The sequence below is a fragment of the Alexandromys fortis genome, unplaced genomic scaffold (genome assembly GCF_014885135.2).
Source record: "Alexandromys fortis isolate MF-2015 unplaced genomic scaffold, M_Fortis_MF-2015_v1.1 scaffold_26, whole genome shotgun sequence".
Classification (NCBI taxonomy): Eukaryota; Metazoa; Chordata; class Mammalia; order Rodentia; family Cricetidae; genus Alexandromys; species Alexandromys fortis.
In genome coordinates, this window is record NW_026067894.1 from 11,468,434 (window position 1) to 11,486,654 (window position 18,221).

An 18,221-nucleotide genomic window follows, 5' to 3' on the forward strand; every position below is an offset into this window, starting at 1 on the left:
CAGGACTGAGGAAAAGAATCAGGGCAGTTAGTTCCTATTAGGGGAGGGCCAAGGGCCTTCCAGAGCTCCCCTCCCCAACTCTGCTTCTTCTGAAAAAAAAATGCCTTCCTCAGAAGGGCAAACAACAGAAAGAACTTTCAAACTAGCTAGACTACTCATTCCACAAACATGTGGTATTGCCTTCTAGATGTGGTGGGTGTTTGGACTAGGCAGAGGATTAGAAGGGATGGGGAGGGGAGAGTCAACTCTGCCAATCTGTCATGATCCTCTAGGAAAGCCTTAGACATTTCTGTCCTCATGAACATAGGGCCTGTGGTCCATCTGGGCACCCACCCCTCCAAACATAAGCCTTTTACCTTCTGGCCTGTTGAGCCTGGGGGTCCTGAGGGTCCCTAAGATGAGGAGGGAGCACAAATGAATGGGTAAGGCTGGGTCAGGACCCATCCTCTCTGCCCTGAGGTAGGTCCCAGGCTTACCAAGTCTCCTGATTCTCCCTTCTCTCCTTTCGGGCCTTCTGCACACTGACAAGGGAGAAAAGGGGTTAAGTGGGCAGAATGCTCTTGTCTCAGCCCTGAAACAGGCCTCACTTCTCAGTCTTACCTGAAGTGGGGCATCTGGGGAGACTCGAACACAGTCGTTGCCCTGTGAGTAAGTAACAGGGGTCAAGGCTAGAGCCTCCCAGGGGAGTCACAAAAACCTATTGCTAGGAAAGGCCTAGGTACCCTAGAAAATAGGCTTCCACATGTTAACCCCTGTAGAACCCTGACCAAACGCCCAGTTGGCCAGGCTAACCCCTGTAGAACCCTGACCAAATGCCAACTTGGCCAGGCTAACCCCTGTAGAACCCTGACCAAATGCCCACTTGGCCAGGCTAACCCCTGTAGAACCCTGACCAAATGCCCACTTGGCCAGGCTAACCCCTGTAGAACCCTGACCAAATGCCCACTTGGCCAGGCTAACCCCTGTAGAACCCTGACCAAATGCCCACTTGGCCAGGCTAACCCCTATAGAACTCTGGCCAAATGCCCATTTGGTCAGGTTTCCCACTGAGGTGGTGGGATGTTAATTTACATCCCACCAAGCCCCTCTCCAGTGGGAGAGGCCCTGATGTTGACTTGGTTTGGGCACTTACCCGAGCTCCCTTCTCTCCCTTGGGGCCTGATGGTCCAGTCAGGCCTCGCTCACCTTTCCCTCCCTGTGGGTGAGACCAGAATGATGGTCAAGCCTAAAGGGAGCCTCCAGGAAGTATTCCCCACCCCTGGTTACCTCTATCCCTCTATTATGCAAATGTGTACACACACACACACACACACACACACACACACACACACACCATGCACTACCCACAGTACACTGATTCCATATACACCAAAAGGCTGTTTGGCAAACCTACAGCCTCACACAGAGTATCCCATCCCCCACATCCACAGGCATGCACATTAGCAAACACACAACAGATCCACAGAACGTGAATACATTGCATAGATACGCAGGACAACATAAACCCAGGACAGCTAATAGTCAAGTTTCCTGAGCTCGAGCCTTGTGCAACTCATCACCTCCCTGAGCCTCCGATTCTTCATCAATAAAATAGGATTGATGCAGCTGCACCGTCTCCAGACATTGTGTGAATAAGACAGGGATGCTGTGGGCGACGTGGTGGGCAGAGCCTACCCACTCACAAGCTAGCAAAGCAAGCACAGCACATGCTCACACGAGCCACGCTCGCCCCATTGCTCACAAACTTGAGACCCATTAAGCCCACAGGTCCCTAGAGGCTCAGCCCTTGGCCTGTGGACCACATAGGTGCAGATATGTGTTCCAGAATATACAGGTATATCCACACATGATCATTCTGACACATCCCATGACCTATGCCTGGAATGGTGAGAGCACACGCCTCCTAGGAAGGGTATGTGTACCCAGGGCTCAGGGCTTGGTACTTGGTACTGAGGAGCTTTGCCTCAGCAAAGATCAGTTCTGGACTCTTCATAAACAACCCACTCACTCCAACACAGACTTACACACACCCGGGCAGTTCTGACATAAACACATGACCATAGGGCAACATGACATGGGAGGGACCAAGACCACCAAAGAAGATGGGAGAATTCTGCTCTCTGCTGGGTCTTACCTTGGGGCCAGAGGGACCAAGTGTGACCTAAGGGAACACAGGAGGGAAGAGGAGATTGAGCTATAGGGAGCTAGAGGGAACCAAGGGCCCAGAGTGGGGAAGCAAATCGGTGAGACTCACACCCATGACGGCAGAACCAACCACAAGAGTCCCGGTCCCCATCCTGCCTTCCAGGCCAATCAGCGAGCTGATTCTATTTTCCAAGGCTGTAAAGCCAACAGAGGGGTCTGATCTACTCTCTCCAACCTGCCTGCCTTTGACTAGGCCCACCTTAAGTTGTTAGGCTAACATGGTCATTCAGTTGCCATGGCAACCCCAGCACCTCTGGGAACCAAGGCCTTACCAGATTTGATGGGAGACTGGATAGAAAGAGAGGCAGGCAGCAGTGGGGGGCACCTCTAAGTTCCCCCAAAGTTAGGGGATACATGCCCTTTGTGAATCAATATAGCCCGCCCGCTCAAAACACGGTAACTCCTGCAGAAGAGGCACAGTAGGTACCAAATGGCTCGCACTGAGTCCTGTCCTTTCAGACTCTTAGTGGGAAAGCTGGGCTAGGCTAGGAGAGGAGAATGCTCAGGCTCTGAGCTAGGTGTCCCTGGGCTGCTCCCCCACCCCCACGCCTAGGCCTCCAAGGTGACAGGTAGAGCCTTCCAGTCAAAGCGGATCTGAGATCTGGAGGCCAACGCACAACTGGAATCAGCACCCAAGGTCTTAGTCCCCTCCCGCCTCCCGAGGAGGCCACCACTCTGGATCATGAGGCCCCATCGAGATGTCAGGGCTTGATGGCTCAGGGGTGGGGCTAAGCACAGCTCTGGGGATCAGGCAGGGGATGCTGGGAAAGTGAACAAAGCCCCCTTGTCCCCAACCAGGAAACTCCAGCCTGCTCTAGGAAGCGAGCACACCCAGACTGCAGCCACCCCACCCACGACTCCCCATCCACTTACATTGCTCTCCCGGGCACCGTGGACGCAGGGTGGGCACTGCAAGGGAACAGGCCTGCAGGTTAATTCTGCACCCCAAGATTAGCCCTACCCAACATGAGAGTGCATAACACACACTGTCTCTCTGTCTCTCTGTCTCCATCTCTCTCTCTCTCTGTCTCTCTCACTATCAGCACAAACAGCACCTCCCGTGTCCTTAGCATGACCTGAGATACACATAGAGGTAGGAAGCATAGAAAGGCAACCTTGCCCCTTGTCTCCCACTAACACAGACCTACAGTCATCTTCTCAAATGAAAAAAAAAAAAAACTAAAGCCCAGAGAGGAACAAGCCCAAGGCCACACAGCGTGTCACTGAAAAAGGGTTTCATGGCTAAGACCTAGGCTTTTCTCATGTGCCCATGGCCATTGGCTTCTGACTCAGTAGGAATGGCTCCCAGGGCCTCCACCCTAGAATCCAGGGCAGGCAGGGCCTCCTGTTGGGCCCTCAGGAATGTCAGGTACTTCACAGTCATCTGTCACCCCCACACCTAGGCACTATGCCTCAAAACCTTTATCCAAAGAGTTAGTGCTGACATCCCCCACCCCACCCCCGCAGAAGAAAGGCTCACCTCATTGACTTCAGTCTCCTGGTGGGCCTGGGAAGAAGGAGGCATGGGGGTGGGAGGGGAACCTGGTATCAAGCATTGCTCCAAGCCCCTGTACAAGAGCAGGCAGGAGCCAGCTCTCTAGAGAACACCCAAAACTGTGTCCCGCCCAGTCTGTCTTCCCTTCTCAGAGCTGGCACCACACAGCCAAGCTCTGTCCGGGCAGGAAGAGAGTGGGAGTGTGGCATCTTCTCCAAGGGCTTTACAGAGGGCATGCAGGGCAGACAGAGGGCACTGTGAGCTCCTCCCTCCACCCCCGTCTACCTTTGTCCCCCTTTCTGCCTTCTGGCTGCTTCTTCCCATCAGCTGTGCATCCACCTGGGCAGACAGAGGGACAATTCTGGGGTCCATGATGGAAAGGGGCATCCAGGCAGAGCACACGCATGCAAGGCACCCCCTCAGTTTGACATCTGGCACCTCCCAGGGCACCAAGGGCTTGTTCAGACCCCTGAGGCTGCCCCCACAGGCGCCCCTTCTCCCTTCCACTCCACCATGTGATGTAGAAAGGAGACAGCGAATCAATGGGATCTTGTGTTTCTGCAGTCAAAGACTGGGCATGATGCCTGGGTAGGCAGGGACACTGCCCAACCAGAGGGTGGGGCTGAGGGAAGGATGGGGCTTTCCTGCCACCTCCAAAGAACCTGGGAATGGACGGGGCAGCTGGCCATGGTGCCGCGAGAGTGAGAGAGCCCTGGGGAAAAGAGCGCAGCCTGGCATCCGAGCCCACATATCCCTGTACAGGAGAAACTGCAGACTGGGCCCTGCCTGCCTCAGGAGGGGTCTAGATGGCGTTAGTGAGAAGCTGGCCAGAGTCAGAACTAGAGCAACATGATGTGCAATGCCAGCGAGTAACAGGCACAGGGTTAACGCCGTGGGTTCTCTCTCTACTTCCCTGAGTTCCATAAGATAAGACATAAGTTAAGCCCACATCCAGGGGTCTTCCCAACTTGGGCACACGACCTGCTGAGTCTGGTGACAAGCCTCAGCCAGGTCAGGGGTGGAACAGTCTCCCTTGTACCTCCCCGGCTCACCCACCTTGCTGTTCTGGGGCTCCTCCAAGCAGAAGCAGCGGGTGTAGACCATGCCCTCCGTCTGAGGATTGATCTCAATGAGCTCATTACTCTGCGTATCCCGACGGGCCTTGGAGGTCTCTGGGGGACACTGCTCAAGGTGGGGGAAAGGTCAGGGTCAGCAGAGGGGCAGATGCATTCTCAGACCTCTGCCGTCCCCATGCAGGCTGCCCTCCCCCCCAGCACAGCATGTGCTAGGGGCCAGCTCCTCACCCCTCCTGGTAAGATATCACAGCAGCCCTCCTCCAGCACCAGCTCTGGGTCACAGTAGATGTGCGCCTGCTGAAGGTCAAACTGCAGGGGACACACAACTTTATCTTATTTCAGATGATCAAATAGCTCTGCCTTGGTCCCCAAAGAGGCTCAAAGATGTCTTCACCCCAGGATTTGACTTTAGGGTCTCTCCAGGCTAGTCAGGGAAGCCATCAAGAATAGAGCTGTCGCTAAAAGCAGAGATGGAGGAGGAAGGGAGGAGGAATCAGGAGAGAGAAGAGGATGGAGGACCAGGCAGTAAGAGGTGGCTCCATCCAAGCTGGGCCCATCCTGTAAATGAATATTTAAGGAAAAGCATTGCAGGGAAAGGGAAAAGCATATGCAAAGGCATACATATGCAAATTTCCTAGGTGATCCATCGGACTGGGGGGAATTGATGACAGCAGTCAATAGAGATATAAGGAAAATGCCGGGGACACGGAGCCAGATGGTGGAGGGCCTGAAATGTCAGGTTAACGTGGCTAGGCTGCAGATGGAAGGCAATGGCTCCAGAGGGGGATCTGAACACTGATGCACACTCTCAGGAGCTCAAGGTTCCCCCAGAGGTAGAAACAGAGACCAGGATCCAGCACTCACCGAAACAGGTTTGCCCTGTTCAGCATCCAAGCCCAGAAATACATGGCCCCCAGGCCGAATGGGTTGCCAGGGCCCCAGGGGCTGGGAGGAGGCGGAGATGCAGTCCACATGCACAGAGGCCACACGACCTGCCACACTCAGCATCAGCTTGTGCCAACGCAAATCAAAGAGCTGGGGCACTGGGAAGATGCAGGACACAAAGTCACCATCTTGGCCCTGTGCCCGGAGCTCTAGACTCCGCTCCTGGCTGTTGACTTCCAAGGAGATCTGTGACAAATTGGAAGGGGGCGGGGGGGGGATAAAAAAAAAAGGACAGTGATTCAGAGTTCTAGAGCAATAGCACGGCAAAGTTGAGGGGCTCAAACTTATTTCCCAGGATGGGAGAGAGCTAGCTGGGGTCACAGAGAACATCCTGTAAGAATGTGATGGGCCCTGGGATGGAGCAGAGATGCCCCAGAAACCACAAGGGTGGGGAGAAGCTGAGCTGGACACATGCAACCAGTTGCCCAAGGAGTGGGTGAGGGAAGGGGTGGGCTCACCTGTGGGTACCCGTTTGCATCAGTCACTTGGAACAAGTACCACGTGTTCCGGAAGGTTTGCTTCTTTAGCAGGACTGTCAGGACCAGGACAAACTCCTCTGGCAGTCCCCGAGGGAATACTTTTCTGCAGGGGAGAAGAGAGGCTGCTCTGAATCTCAGTGGCACTCAGGGGATGAGCCTGCCCAAGACATGCACAGCATGCACCGCCAAACCACGCACACAGTCATCCTGACACACTCACTGAGCACCTTCCGGGTGCTAAGGATTGACTAGCTGCTGGGAAAGCCAGTGGTGAAAATAGGGAAATTCTTGTCCCAGGAAGTCTCATGGGGCCTGATGGGACAGAGGACCATTAACAGAGAATCCCTGAAACCATCTCAGCAGACTGGAGAGATAGATCAGTGGTTAAGAGCACTGGCTTTTCAACCAGAAGACCAAGGATTGATTCCCAGCATCCATATAGTATCTCACAACCATCTGTAACTGGAGTCTCAGAGGGAATAGAATGCCCCCTTCTGGCCTCTGCAGTCAGTGCATGCATGTGGTGCACATACATATAGACATAATACTTATATGCACAATAAATAAATCATTTCTTTTTCTATTTCAACATTGCATCCCAACTTTGGCAAAGGAAGCTCCCAAGGAAGCCAGCATGGCGTATGGACCTAGAGTGGAAGGAGAGATTCTGAGAAAGGGACCAAGGGCTTCTGCATAAACACAGCAGCCAGGAAAGGAGATGCAGGTCAGGAGGAGCCAGACGGCCCAGGGGCTGCTGGGAGTTGGGCTTCACACAAGACCACACTCACATAGACACAGGCTCTTGAAACCAGCCTAGGGTTCTCATTGCAACCAGGGGATATAAACCTGGCCCTGCCTTGCCAGTGAGAGCCAGGCTGGGGTTGCCAGTCACCACGCACACAAACCCACCCTTCAAGCCCAGGGGCCAGCCAGTAGGTAGACTTTAGGCAGGGAAGGCTCAAAATGGCCTCCAGAGAGGCCCTGGAATGGACCACTCACATCCAGAGTTGCAAGAATGTGGCTGAGGTCAGTATGGATTCCCAATAGTCACCCAGAGTCTGTTACCGTGTGGGTTGGGTCAACGGGGCAGCTCCCAGTCGCAAGATGAGCGGCCCTTTGGGGTTGCGGATCTTCTTGATGGCAGATGTCTTCATGAGATTCAGTCGGCGGATTAGGTTGAAGCCTTCAGGACATCAGAGGAAGGGCAGGTGAGAAGCGCAGGGCAACCCTAGGAAGTGGGCAGGGGATGGATGAGGCTGCACTCACCAGTCACGTTGGTTGACGGGTCACTACTGTGTTCCAGCTTGAGTCCTTCTTGCTGGGAAGATGGGCATTGCTCACCTGGGAGAAAGTTGGCCTGGAGCATTAGGAACTCAGGAAGGCAGCTGCCTGGGGCTGGGGGGGGGATCCTGGGGACCCCAGGAGGGGAAAAGTCCATAGTTTTCCTTCTGGACTTTTAACCTAGTCTGCCTTGAGGCTGTGCTCACTCTCGCCTTATGACCCTGGCTGTGCCAGAAGGGCCCAGCACACAGCCACTGAATGAGTCAACAGCAAAATAGGACCAGACGCCTGGGATCCCAGCCTTCCAATACCTCCAGCTGGAGCTAGACCAATCAGGGGTGAAAGAAACCCTAGTTGGTTCAGAGCCCGGACAGTGGACATGTATATGTTATGTACATGTTCCTCCATGTGTTCCACCTAGCTGGGGGCAGAGGAACACAGTGGGGATGAGGATATGATATCTTCATGCACACTTGATGTTGCGTGCAACCGCATGCACATGACTATACATGCATGAGCTATGCATACCCATGTCCTCAGGGCTGCCATGTGCACTGGCACACATGGGTGGCATTCTGTTCCCCATATTCCCAGAAGAAAAAGGCTGACACAAGTCTGAGCTATCAGAATGGCTTTTCACCCGCATACCCAGCTAGCGAAACAACAATAAGAAGAGAGCAAGAGGCTGAGGGGACCACAAGCTCAAGGGTACCATCAGTGACTTAGGCCAGACAAGGCCCATTAAAGAGGTATGAGATTCTGAATAAAGACACAAGTCTCTGAAGTCCCAAAGGGACGGGATGGTGGCTATAAGCCTCCTTCTCCCCCGGGGCTGCACTTCCTTCCCCTCCTGAAATGACCAGAAATGTTGATGGAGGGTGCTACATCAAAGAGGCAGGGGCTAAAATCAACGGGCCTTCCCAGAAAAGCTGACGGAAAGGCTGGGCCAAGCCAGTCAAGTCACCTCCCAGGAGATAGTCAACTCCCTGTCCAAACTAGTTGAAAGACAGAGCCCTGTGTCCCCGGGCACAGTGACCCGCTGCAATCTCCACCCCCAAGTCTGGCCGGAAAGACCATCACTGTCTTCAGCATCCCGCAGTACTGGGTGACTCACCCTTGGCAACGGACCCAGATTCCTTACAGATGTTGAAATCCTCTGCCCCAGCCCCTCTAGGGGACCCGGTGAAGGAGAGGAGAGCAAAACTCTCCAATACACATGCAGAAACACATATGTGCCTGTACACACACACACACACACACATACACAGGCAGTCCCACCCACCCTGGATGCCTGGACTTGGGCCTAGGAGTTCGGCTCCTTCCTGGCTAGGTGGTGCAACTACCGGGCCCAGAGGGCACCCAGCAAGGCCAGGCAGATTGCCTGGTCAACTTCCCTTGGCTTTGGTCCCTGGAAAACTGCACCCTCTCCCTGTCCAGAGCCTAGACCATGGGGTGGGCAGTCGTCAGAGATCCAAGCTGGTACAAAAGAGGAGCCTGTGGCTGGAGGATGGGGTCACTGTCATGAGAAGGAACAGAGGGGCTGGGCAGCTTTTTGGAAGTGCTGCCTTTGTAAGGAGAGTGTGGTGCCTGCTCCTTCTCATCCAGAGAGCCAGTAAGAAGTGCAAGGATGTACTGGGGGTGGGGACGGGGGACTGTTCTCTCCCTGCAGAGACCCAAGAGAACATACAAATGTACTGAACTTCTCAAGATGCAAACCCAGAGATCCTCAGACACAAGAGATACAGAGAGAGGGAGGGAGACAGAGAGAGACAGAGAGAGAGAGAGAGAGAGAGAGAGAGAGAGAGAGAGAGAGAGAGAGAGAGAACTAACTCACACACACATACAGCTAACTCACACAGGCTCAAGTATGCAAACATCTCAGAAGCTAACCTGAGCTCAGCTCCTACACTTGCCCATAAATGCCCATATGACTGATATATACATGGTCACATATGTGCGAAGACCCCAGAAACCGGGAGCCAGAGGCAGGTCTGAGTCAGCTCACCTATATTTGCTCCATGGCTGAAGGTGGCCCAGAGCCCAAGCAGCCACAAGCCAGGAGCCCAGGATGCCAACATGCTGGTCCAGAGAGATCAGCTGCAGCCTTGGCACCTGACAACCAAAAACAGGGAAGGTGGGCTTCAGGGTGCCCAAAGGACAATGGCATGTGTGGACAAGTAGGAACAGTCTGAGGCCCATGCATCAGGGACTGTAGTGGTCAGGGCTTGGCATCCGTCGCTCTCAGGAGCCCCACACAGGTCTGAGGTGAGAATCTGGGCAGAGGTGATAATACAAATATTTAGCCACCGGTATGGCCCAGACAACCACCAGCCAGAGCAGAAGGCTGGCTGACGCATAGAAACAGGGGCCCAGGCAGCTTCTAGCTGTGTCAGGATTGGGAAGGGGGTCTAGAAGGCCTTTAAGACCATAGAGGCTGGGAGGGTGGGGTGGGGGGTTGAGCAGAGGTAACGTATCAAAATGCTGGGATGAATCCCGGAGCTCTAACAGCTGTTCTGTGTCGGCACACAGTAGCCCAGTACCTGGAGAGCTGTGTTCAACCGAGCACAGGTAGCCCTGCCAGGCATCCACGAGGTCAGGGGCCGAAAACTGGACTGAGTCTCTTGGCAGAGATCACAGGGCTGTGTGCGGGCCAAGAAAGCTTCCTCTTGTGTGGACAAGGGGCGGGAGAGCAGGTCACCAGGGCCCAGGACCTTGTTGCCAACCTCCCAGGCTGATGGATGCTTGTCTTTTGGTTTTATTAAACCCTGATGGATGGGCCCAGATAAATCAATGCAGGCTCAGCAAGTGGCCAGCAGAGTCATATATCATGTCCTCTTCCGGGACAGGCAGATCATGAGCACACAAAGCCATGTGTGTCAGTACAATACACACAGGCGCACAGGCGCATGGGTACCAGGACTATGCAGTCAAACCTAGCTGCACGCAGGCACGCTAACAGACCTGAGGACTGATAACAGACCAGAGTTTACATATACACTCCTGTCCAGAGCCAGCCCATAAGCACCCCTCCCTGGGGCCTTCCTGTTGGTACTTTTCTTAGGCAAGTCCAATTTCATCCAGTGCAATCCTAACTTACCTGCCTTGTGGCTGGATACAGAATGACAACGGAAAGGACCCCTTCCCCCAATATATATGTAGGCTCGACTCTTCCTCCCTTCTCCCGGAAATGGAACTGCATCCCCCACCCTAGTCATCTCCCATCCTAGGGGTGTGCATCTCCCACTCTCAAACCCTACCCTGGCGCTCCCTTCCCGACAGCCAATGAAAGGCTAGCCGGCTGTGAGCCGCATGTGGGCGCATGTGGAGGCGTGAACACAGACGTGCTCATCATGTGCACTTCTGGCATCCATACTCGGGCCTCGGTCCGAGTGGAGGGCTGTAGAGACAGCTAGAGAGATGCTTCCAGGGAGGCCCCGCCCCCTTCAACACAGGTACAAATTTGAGGCGACAGCAGGACCGGCATGGAGTGTCCATGCCACCCCGGGGCAGAGAAGAGCACGGAGGACCTCAGAGAAGGGATGCCACTTGTCCCAGGTCACATAGCTGGTCCCAGGTCACATAGCTGGTCAGTAGCAGAAAATGCCCTTTCAGCCTAGAGCGAGAAGCAGCCCAGTCCTGGCCCACTTACCAATAGCCCGGAAGCCCCTCACTGAGCAATCCTGGCGGCCCCAAGGCCGCCAGGTGTGGGAAGCAGGGCCCGGGGGTCCACCGGCCCGCAGGGGAATTCTCGATCTCTCCCTGCCCTGCCGGTCTGCCCTGTCTCCAGCTTCTCGGCGTCCCGAGTTCTCTCTGTTGAGTGCCGCGCAGCGCAAGCCTGCCTGGACTGCCGGCCGCTCCTGGAGGGGAAAGAGGGCGGTTCTAGGGGCGCTGGGACCTTGCCAAGAGGCTAATGGAACACAGCTGAGCCAGCCCGCCAGGCTGGAGGCGGAGGGAGGCAGCGAGCGCTTGGCGCGAAGGCGCTAGCTGCTGGGCTGCACTGCCGCGCGCTCCTGGCCTGGCCCTGCGCCCGGGCGCACCCGTCCTGCTTCACCAGCCAGGTGAGCCCGCGGGCCAGCAGGGCGAGGCGGCACCCTGCGTGCCCAGAGCTGCCCTAGAAGGGGCGCCTGCGGCGGGTTGGAGAGAGGGAGACCACGCCAGACGCTTCCAGAGCCAGGCCTGGGGTTTAAGAAACCTCCTTTGTGCCCCCTTTTCCTTTTTTTTGGCTGGGACCCCAGAAAGCTGGAGAGGTCTGAGGACCCTCCTCCACAGCCATGGAACTCGCGACGTGGCTGCTGACCAAGCCTCAGTGGTCAGCTTTTTCCAGCGCCTGGGCCTAGCATTCCTAGGTTGTAGTGCCTCCGTCTGCACTGGGAGGAGGGACAGAGCAGCACGCGCCCCCTCCCCAACCCTGTGCTAAATTAACTCCTTCTGCTCTGCCCTCATTTCTGCAGAAGTATAATCAGTGAGTCCTCTTTTTCCTCTTGGACTCAGCGAGGTTGGAAAGGCTCAGATCCCTGCTCCCTGCTCCAGCTTTGTAAAAACTTAATTAATCTTGTATGTGTATGCGCGGGAACATGGGCACAGGCATAGTTGTAAATGCCATGTTGCATGTGTGGAAGTCAGAGGACAGCTTGTAGAATCAGTTATTTCCTCCCACTGTGTGGATTCTGGGGCTCAGACTAAGATCGCCAGGCTGGGCTTGGTGACAAGCACCTTTAAAGACAGCTATCTCCATGGCCCTTGAACTTTTTTTTTTAAATTGGAGATTGAACCTAGAGTTTGCATACCCTAAGCTAATGCGCTACCACTGAGCTACAGCTACAGCCTTTGGTGTGTATGGGTGTGTACGTGTGTGTTCTGTATAAATGTGTGCAGGTGTGCACACATGTATGCACATGCGTGTGGAGACCATAGGTGTCTTCCTCAAGGACTCTCTCTCTCTCTTATTTTTTGAGACAGGCTTTTCCACTGAACCCAGAATTCATTGATTCAGCTATATTAGTTAGCCAAGGAGCGGTAGGGATCCTCTTTGTCTCCACCTCCCCAGAAATGGAATTTCAAGTGAACCCCGATGTTACAGCTGGGATTCAAATTCAGGTTCTCAGATTTGTAGAGCAAGAACTTTACCAACTGAGCCACCTCCCTTCCCCACCAGCCTTGTTTTTTAAGACAGGGGCTTGTGAAGTTGCTCAGGCTGGCCTTGAACTGCTCTGCAGCAGAAGCAGACCTAGTCCATCCATCTATCCATCCTTCCTTCCTTCCTCCCTTCTTCTCTCCTTTCTTCCCTCCCTCCCTCCCTTCCTTCCTTCCTTCCTTCCTTCCTTCCTTCCTTCCTTCCTTCCTTCATTCCTCCTGTCCTTCCTTCCTTCTGTCCGTCCGTCCTTCCTCCCTCCCTTCCTTTTAGATAGGTTCTCTCTGGCTGTCCTAGAACTCTCTTTGTAGACCAGGCTGGCCTTGAACTCACAGAGATCCCCCTTGCCTTGGCTGGTGTGCTCCACCACACCCAACCAGGTCCATAACTTTCATCCCTCCTGTCTCAGCCTCCTGAGTAGCTGGGCACAGCAGGCCTGGTTCAAATCTACTTTTTATCTCCAATTCCATTTGCACATCTGTGAGCAGAGACAGCATCTGCCTGGTGTGGCTTTGCTAAAGGAAACTCATTAACATCTGCAGGAATGCTTAGCCAGCGGTCTGGCTCATAAGAGCAGAGATACTTGTTGCTATTTTCATTATTGGGATCCCTAGCCGAGGACAGGGTGAGCAGGGGGTGGGGGTGGACGTTAAGTGATGGGGAGGTTTGCTTTCTATCCAGAGTCTAAAGAAGCAAAAACAATTGAGGTTGGGTGAACAATAGACTCTTCAGAAGAGGAAGAGGCTGGTCAGTCTCTCCACGGAGGTAGCAAACAAATTTCTTAGCACTAATTCAGGGGACCATGGGAAAATTGTTTGAAGAGAACTGTGAGTAGTATAGTGGATGCTGGTGTTAGGAAGGAAACAATGGGAGATTCTTCATCTATGAGGATGAGCTTCCCTTTGGAGTAGGTGGTATGGCTGTAGATCTGTGACCCCATCTAACCCAGGCAGAGCCATGACAGCCTTGGGATTCACCACTTCCACCCTTGGCAGTGCTGAGTCAGTGGAAACCCTAACTACTACGCTGCTACGCCACGGAGGCGCCCCACTGTGGTCCCCACTGAGCCTGGGCCCAGATGTGTGGTGGCAGTGGTGGGGCCTGGGAAGCGCTGAGCTCAGCAGGCAGGAAGTGCAAGAGGTGGGGCTTTCAGAAGCTCTGTCAGGAGGGGTGGGCAGGCATAGTCGGGGTTGCTAACAGAGTTCTGCCCAGCTCTGGGGCAGGCAGGAAAAGGAAGGAACACGGGCAGGGCAGGTCCTGGCACAAGAACTCCACCTAAGCTAACTCTTGCAATCTCCACAGCCACGGAGGGGGCAGTGTTCTACGCCTAACCCCATCTTGCTGCCGGGAAACCCATAGTACAGTAGCAACACGCATTGCCTAGCATCACATAACCCGTTGGTGGCAGAGTGGAGACCATGGCCGGGAAGCCTAAACAGCAGGCGATCACACCCTGTGCCATTCTGGGCACATCCACTCTTCACCCACTCATGCCCCCACCAGAGCTCTCAGAGTTGAAGACAAAGGAACCTGAGAAGGTGATGCCCAGAGACCTTCCCCGCCAAACCTAGGGAACACCCTCTGCCCGGGGCCATCGTCACAGTCGAGAGATGTACTCAAGTCCCTGCTTCACTCTGACACACAGACACACAGTCCCTGTGTGTACTAACTCACTCCGCATGCATCTGTAGGCACTCATGCTCCCTCAGACAGGAGCATACACGCAGCATACCTCTTTGTGGGACGGATGTGACCCCCACACAGAACTAGATCCCGGATCGATCCAGACACAGACAGGTACATCTCCTCCGAATATATATGACATCAGGTGGGGTAGTGTACACCTGTAAAGTGTAAGGCCAGACCTGGTCTCAAAGCAAAGGTTTTTAAAGGGACTGGGAATGCTGGGCCAGTGGTAGAACAGTTTCATACACAAGACTAGACTCACTCCCCAGTGCTCAAAACAAAAACAAAACAAAACAAACCTGTATAGATTTGAGTGTGTCCACACAGGCATGTATATGTATGTAGACATGTGTACATGTATGAACACATACATTCACATAAAAACTCAGATGAGTCCACTATGCAAGCAGAGATACCTGCAGAATCTTGGCACTCACAGATATGCACACACTACCACACTTACACTCAGGTGTGTATGCAGCTATGCCGACGCATTTATATGCATCCAGTCCCAGAAAGCCCCACACATCAGCAAGTAGGGTATCCCACGGGACTGGGCTCAGTGCCCTCGCCCCAGATGGCATCGCCACGAGGTAATCAACGCTGCTAATCGCCACCAGCTGCCCTGGAGCCTGCTTGCCGCTGCCGGGTGGGGCTACCAAAACCTCCTGGGCCTGGGGTAATGTGCACAGATGTTGGCAAAGCTCAAGGGCCTCTCTATTACCCCAGCTTGCCACTGGGACTCCCCACATGGCAGGGGCAACCCTTGGGGCTAGGAGAACATTAAGGACCAAGATAGAGCCTGGTCCCAGGACAGACCTGGGGGGGGGGTCACATATCCAAGCAAAAGTGACCCAGACGTCTTAGGTTTGCTCAGGGATCCTGGATCCCACATGCACACCTAGGTTTGGGCACAGATGAACGCAGATGCATACCCACCCTGAGACACATCACACCTGATGGATTGCTCATCAGAGATCAGCTTCTGCTTCTTCCTCCCAGTAAATGCCACCATAATTCATCCTGACGCTTGGGCTGGAGATGACACTTTGCTCCTGCCTTCCGTCCCCCCCCATCCCTGTCACCTCTACCCCCCCCCCAGTACAGGCCGCATCCATACACTTCTATGGTTCCCACCTTTGCCCACGCCACCAGCACCTTCTACCAGAACTGCAGCAAGGGCTTTTGAGTGTGCAGCCTGCTGCTCACAGCCCACTAACCCCACCCTGGGCCCTAGCCCTGCAGACAGGAGGCTGCTTCCCAATCTGTCAGCTGCTGTTCAGCTCTCATACCTAGAGTGAAACCCCAGGATTGAGGGCTGGAGAGATGGTTCAGCAGTTAAGAGCCCTGGCTGCCCTCCCAAAGGACCTGGGTTTAATTCCTGGCACCCACATGGTGGCTCGGGACCATCAATAATTATAGTTCCCCTGATCAAATGTCCTTTTCACACCTCCATGGGAACCAGGCACACAGACATACATGCAGACAAAACACTCTCACAGATAAACTAAATAGTTTTTAATAAGTAAAACCCCAGTTTGTTTCCCTCCAGCCTAACCAAGTCCTTCACGATCTAACTAACCTCTATTGCTGGCCCTCACCCTTCCCCGGCAAGCTTCCTCCCACCCTCTGTTTAAACCATGAACTGCTGCTATTGGTTTGGCTCAGGGATTTTGTACCTATCCCCCTCTCTTTCCAGAGGGGCCTGCCCCTAGTCTTTGTAGACTGGCTCTTTGATACCCAGGTCTCTGCTGAGTGCCTTCCTGACTTCCCAATGTGGAAGACTCCCAGTGGGTCTTTATCACATGGAAGTGGGAAGCGCTGCAAGGCTTTGGTGTGTGTCTGCAGGTTAGCTTTCTGACTGGCCCTGTTGGCCATTCCTAGGGCATTATGGTTGAACCTGGCATCTTGCAGGTATTCGGTAGCAACTGAGTAGGCTATATCCTGTCCACCCTGTACCCAGATAGACTGAAACTATGCTTTTATGGGGGACACACACACACAAAGGGGGAAGGTGCCCACATGTAGACACATACACACACAGCTCAGCTTCTGAATCTGGGAAAAGGTACTGTGAACCAGACAGGACTCTTCTTCATCCTCCCTTGTCTCTGGTCTCTCTGTCCTCCTTCACTGGGACTTTGTCCCTGTCTCCCTTTCACTGTCACCTCTGTTTCGAACCCTCCCATGTTTCTCTTGAGATCTGAGTCTCTAAGTCTGCATTTCTCTCATGTTTTCGGTTTTCTGTCTTTTTCTTGTGTTCCCTCTGAGTCTGTGTCCCCACATCCTGTCCCTGTCACTGACTTCCAAGCTAGTGTTTCTCTGCCTCTTGGTCTCTCTCACTTCCTCCTGTCTCTGTCCCTATACATCTCTCTCTAGCTCCCATATATCTGCCTACAGCCTTCTTCCCTCCCTCACCAAGGTCCTACTCTGCAGTCAAGGCTATTCTTGAACGAGTGATCTTCCTGCCTCAGTCTGCCTACCACCATGTGCAGCCATGTGCTTCTAAGTCTGACTTTCTATCTTTGACTGTTTCTGACTTTCATTCTCCACGCTCCTCCCTGCCCTAAATCAGCAACAGCACCACATCCCCACAGCTGCCCGCGTTCCTGTGGCAGGGAGGCCTGTCTTTTACCACCGACTGTCAGCTCTATGGTCCTGTTGGGAAGGCCAGTGCTCCACTCTGCTAAAGCCTACCTGCCCTGCAGAGCCACAGCAGACTAAGGACTGGCAATGGTCACCCACCACCCAGGCCTGGCCATGGCATTTTACTTCAGGTTGTTCATGTTACCAGACTTTTGCTCAATATGGTGCCTTGGATGCTCTAGAAGTGTGGGCACAGATCCCAGGAGGCTAAACTGAAGGCATGGTGATGGCCAGACCAAATGGATGCTGGGAGAGGGAGACCCTTGAGATTCCCCAAACTTCAGCCCTGCTGGCTTTTTGGGCTCTTCCAACTTCTTTGGAATGAACCATGGAGAAATGGCAGGTGCAAAAACCTCACCTGTATCTGGGCGGTGGTGGAGCATGCCTTTAATCCCAGCACTTGGGAAGCAGAGGCAGGCATATCTCTGTGAGTTCAAGGCCAGCCTGGTCTACAGAGTGAATTCCAGGATAGCTAGGGTTACATAGAGAAAGCCTATCTCAAAACAACAACAAAAAAATAAAAATAAAAAAAACCTCACCTCTGCTTATTCTGCAACCCTAGTCCTCAGTTCCATTGTAACATAAGGTTAAACTGTCAACCCTAGCCTGACCCACTGTGCCTGGCATTAAAGGAGCTAAAAAGACTTTGCCTAACTGCTCTAACCCAGTGTGTCTTGGCAGCGGAGCAATTTTGCTCCGCCTCTCCAGACACACATGGACAATGTATGAAGGCATTGTCTTAACAGAAAAAAAGTGCTACTGGCATCTAGAGTAGGGGCCAGAGATGTTGCTAAACACCCTCCAGTGTCCAGGACATTCCTCCCAATAAAGAAGCAGCTGATCCCAAAGTCAAGAGTGGAAAGCTAAGAAATCTTCCCTGCCTCCCAGGGCCAGTACAGCTCTGCAGAATCCCATGACCTCTTTTAAACTCTGACGAGGGATGGGAGTCATTAGAAGACCCAAGACTCCAGAGTTTGACCCTACTCCTGCCTTTAATAACCTCTGCTAACATTTATTGAGCCCATATCAAGCACTGGCTGGTACTGTCTACGGCAAACTCAATTTAGTCTCACCACACCACGGGAGGCCCCAGGACTATTACCAGCTCTGTTCTAAGGGCGAGGAATCAGGCAGAGGGAAAGAGAATAATCAGAACAAGGTCTCTCGGAGGACACAGATGGAACATAGATTTGAACTAGTCATTTGGGGACAAGTCCACGGGACAGAGTGCTATCCAAGAAAGAGCCCACATGACAGGAGTCCCAGCAAGTCCTTTT

At 53.6% G+C, this 18,221-nt stretch overlaps 1 protein-coding gene across 4 annotated transcripts in view; it reads right to left on the minus strand.

Moving 5' to 3' along the window:
• Col16a1 (collagen type XVI alpha 1 chain) overlaps window positions 1–11,615 on the minus strand; it is a 53,062-nt gene extending 41,447 nt beyond the window's left edge. For 2 of the 4 annotated variants that reach the window (XM_050154361.1, XM_050154356.1), the window contains exons 1-16: window positions 11,131–11,615; window positions 9,487–9,593; window positions 7,467–7,541; window positions 7,266–7,383; window positions 6,180–6,303; window positions 5,641–5,907; window positions 5,005–5,085; window positions 4,757–4,882; window positions 3,986–4,039; window positions 3,686–3,712; window positions 3,079–3,114; window positions 2,135–2,161; window positions 1,133–1,195; window positions 601–642; window positions 477–521; window positions 357–392 (exon numbers count right to left, since the gene is read on the minus strand). In XM_050154361.1, the coding sequence (XP_050010318.1) occupies window positions 357–392; window positions 477–521; window positions 601–642; window positions 1,133–1,195; window positions 2,135–2,161; window positions 3,079–3,114; window positions 3,686–3,712; window positions 3,986–4,039; window positions 4,757–4,882; window positions 5,005–5,085; window positions 5,641–5,907; window positions 6,180–6,303; window positions 7,266–7,383; window positions 7,467–7,541; window positions 9,487–9,559 (1,194 nt within the window). In that variant the 5' untranslated portion in view covers window positions 9,560–9,593; window positions 11,131–11,615. Of the gene's footprint in view, window positions 1–356; window positions 393–476; window positions 522–600; window positions 643–1,132; window positions 1,196–2,134; window positions 2,162–3,078; window positions 3,115–3,685; window positions 3,713–3,985; window positions 4,040–4,756; window positions 4,883–5,004; window positions 5,086–5,640; window positions 5,908–6,179; window positions 6,304–7,265; window positions 7,429–7,466; window positions 7,542–9,486; window positions 9,594–11,130 lie in introns of those variants that run through there. The other 2 variants (XM_050154347.1, XM_050154362.1) reach the window with 2 other exon arrangements.
• Window positions 11,616–18,221: the final 6,606 nt, after the last annotated feature.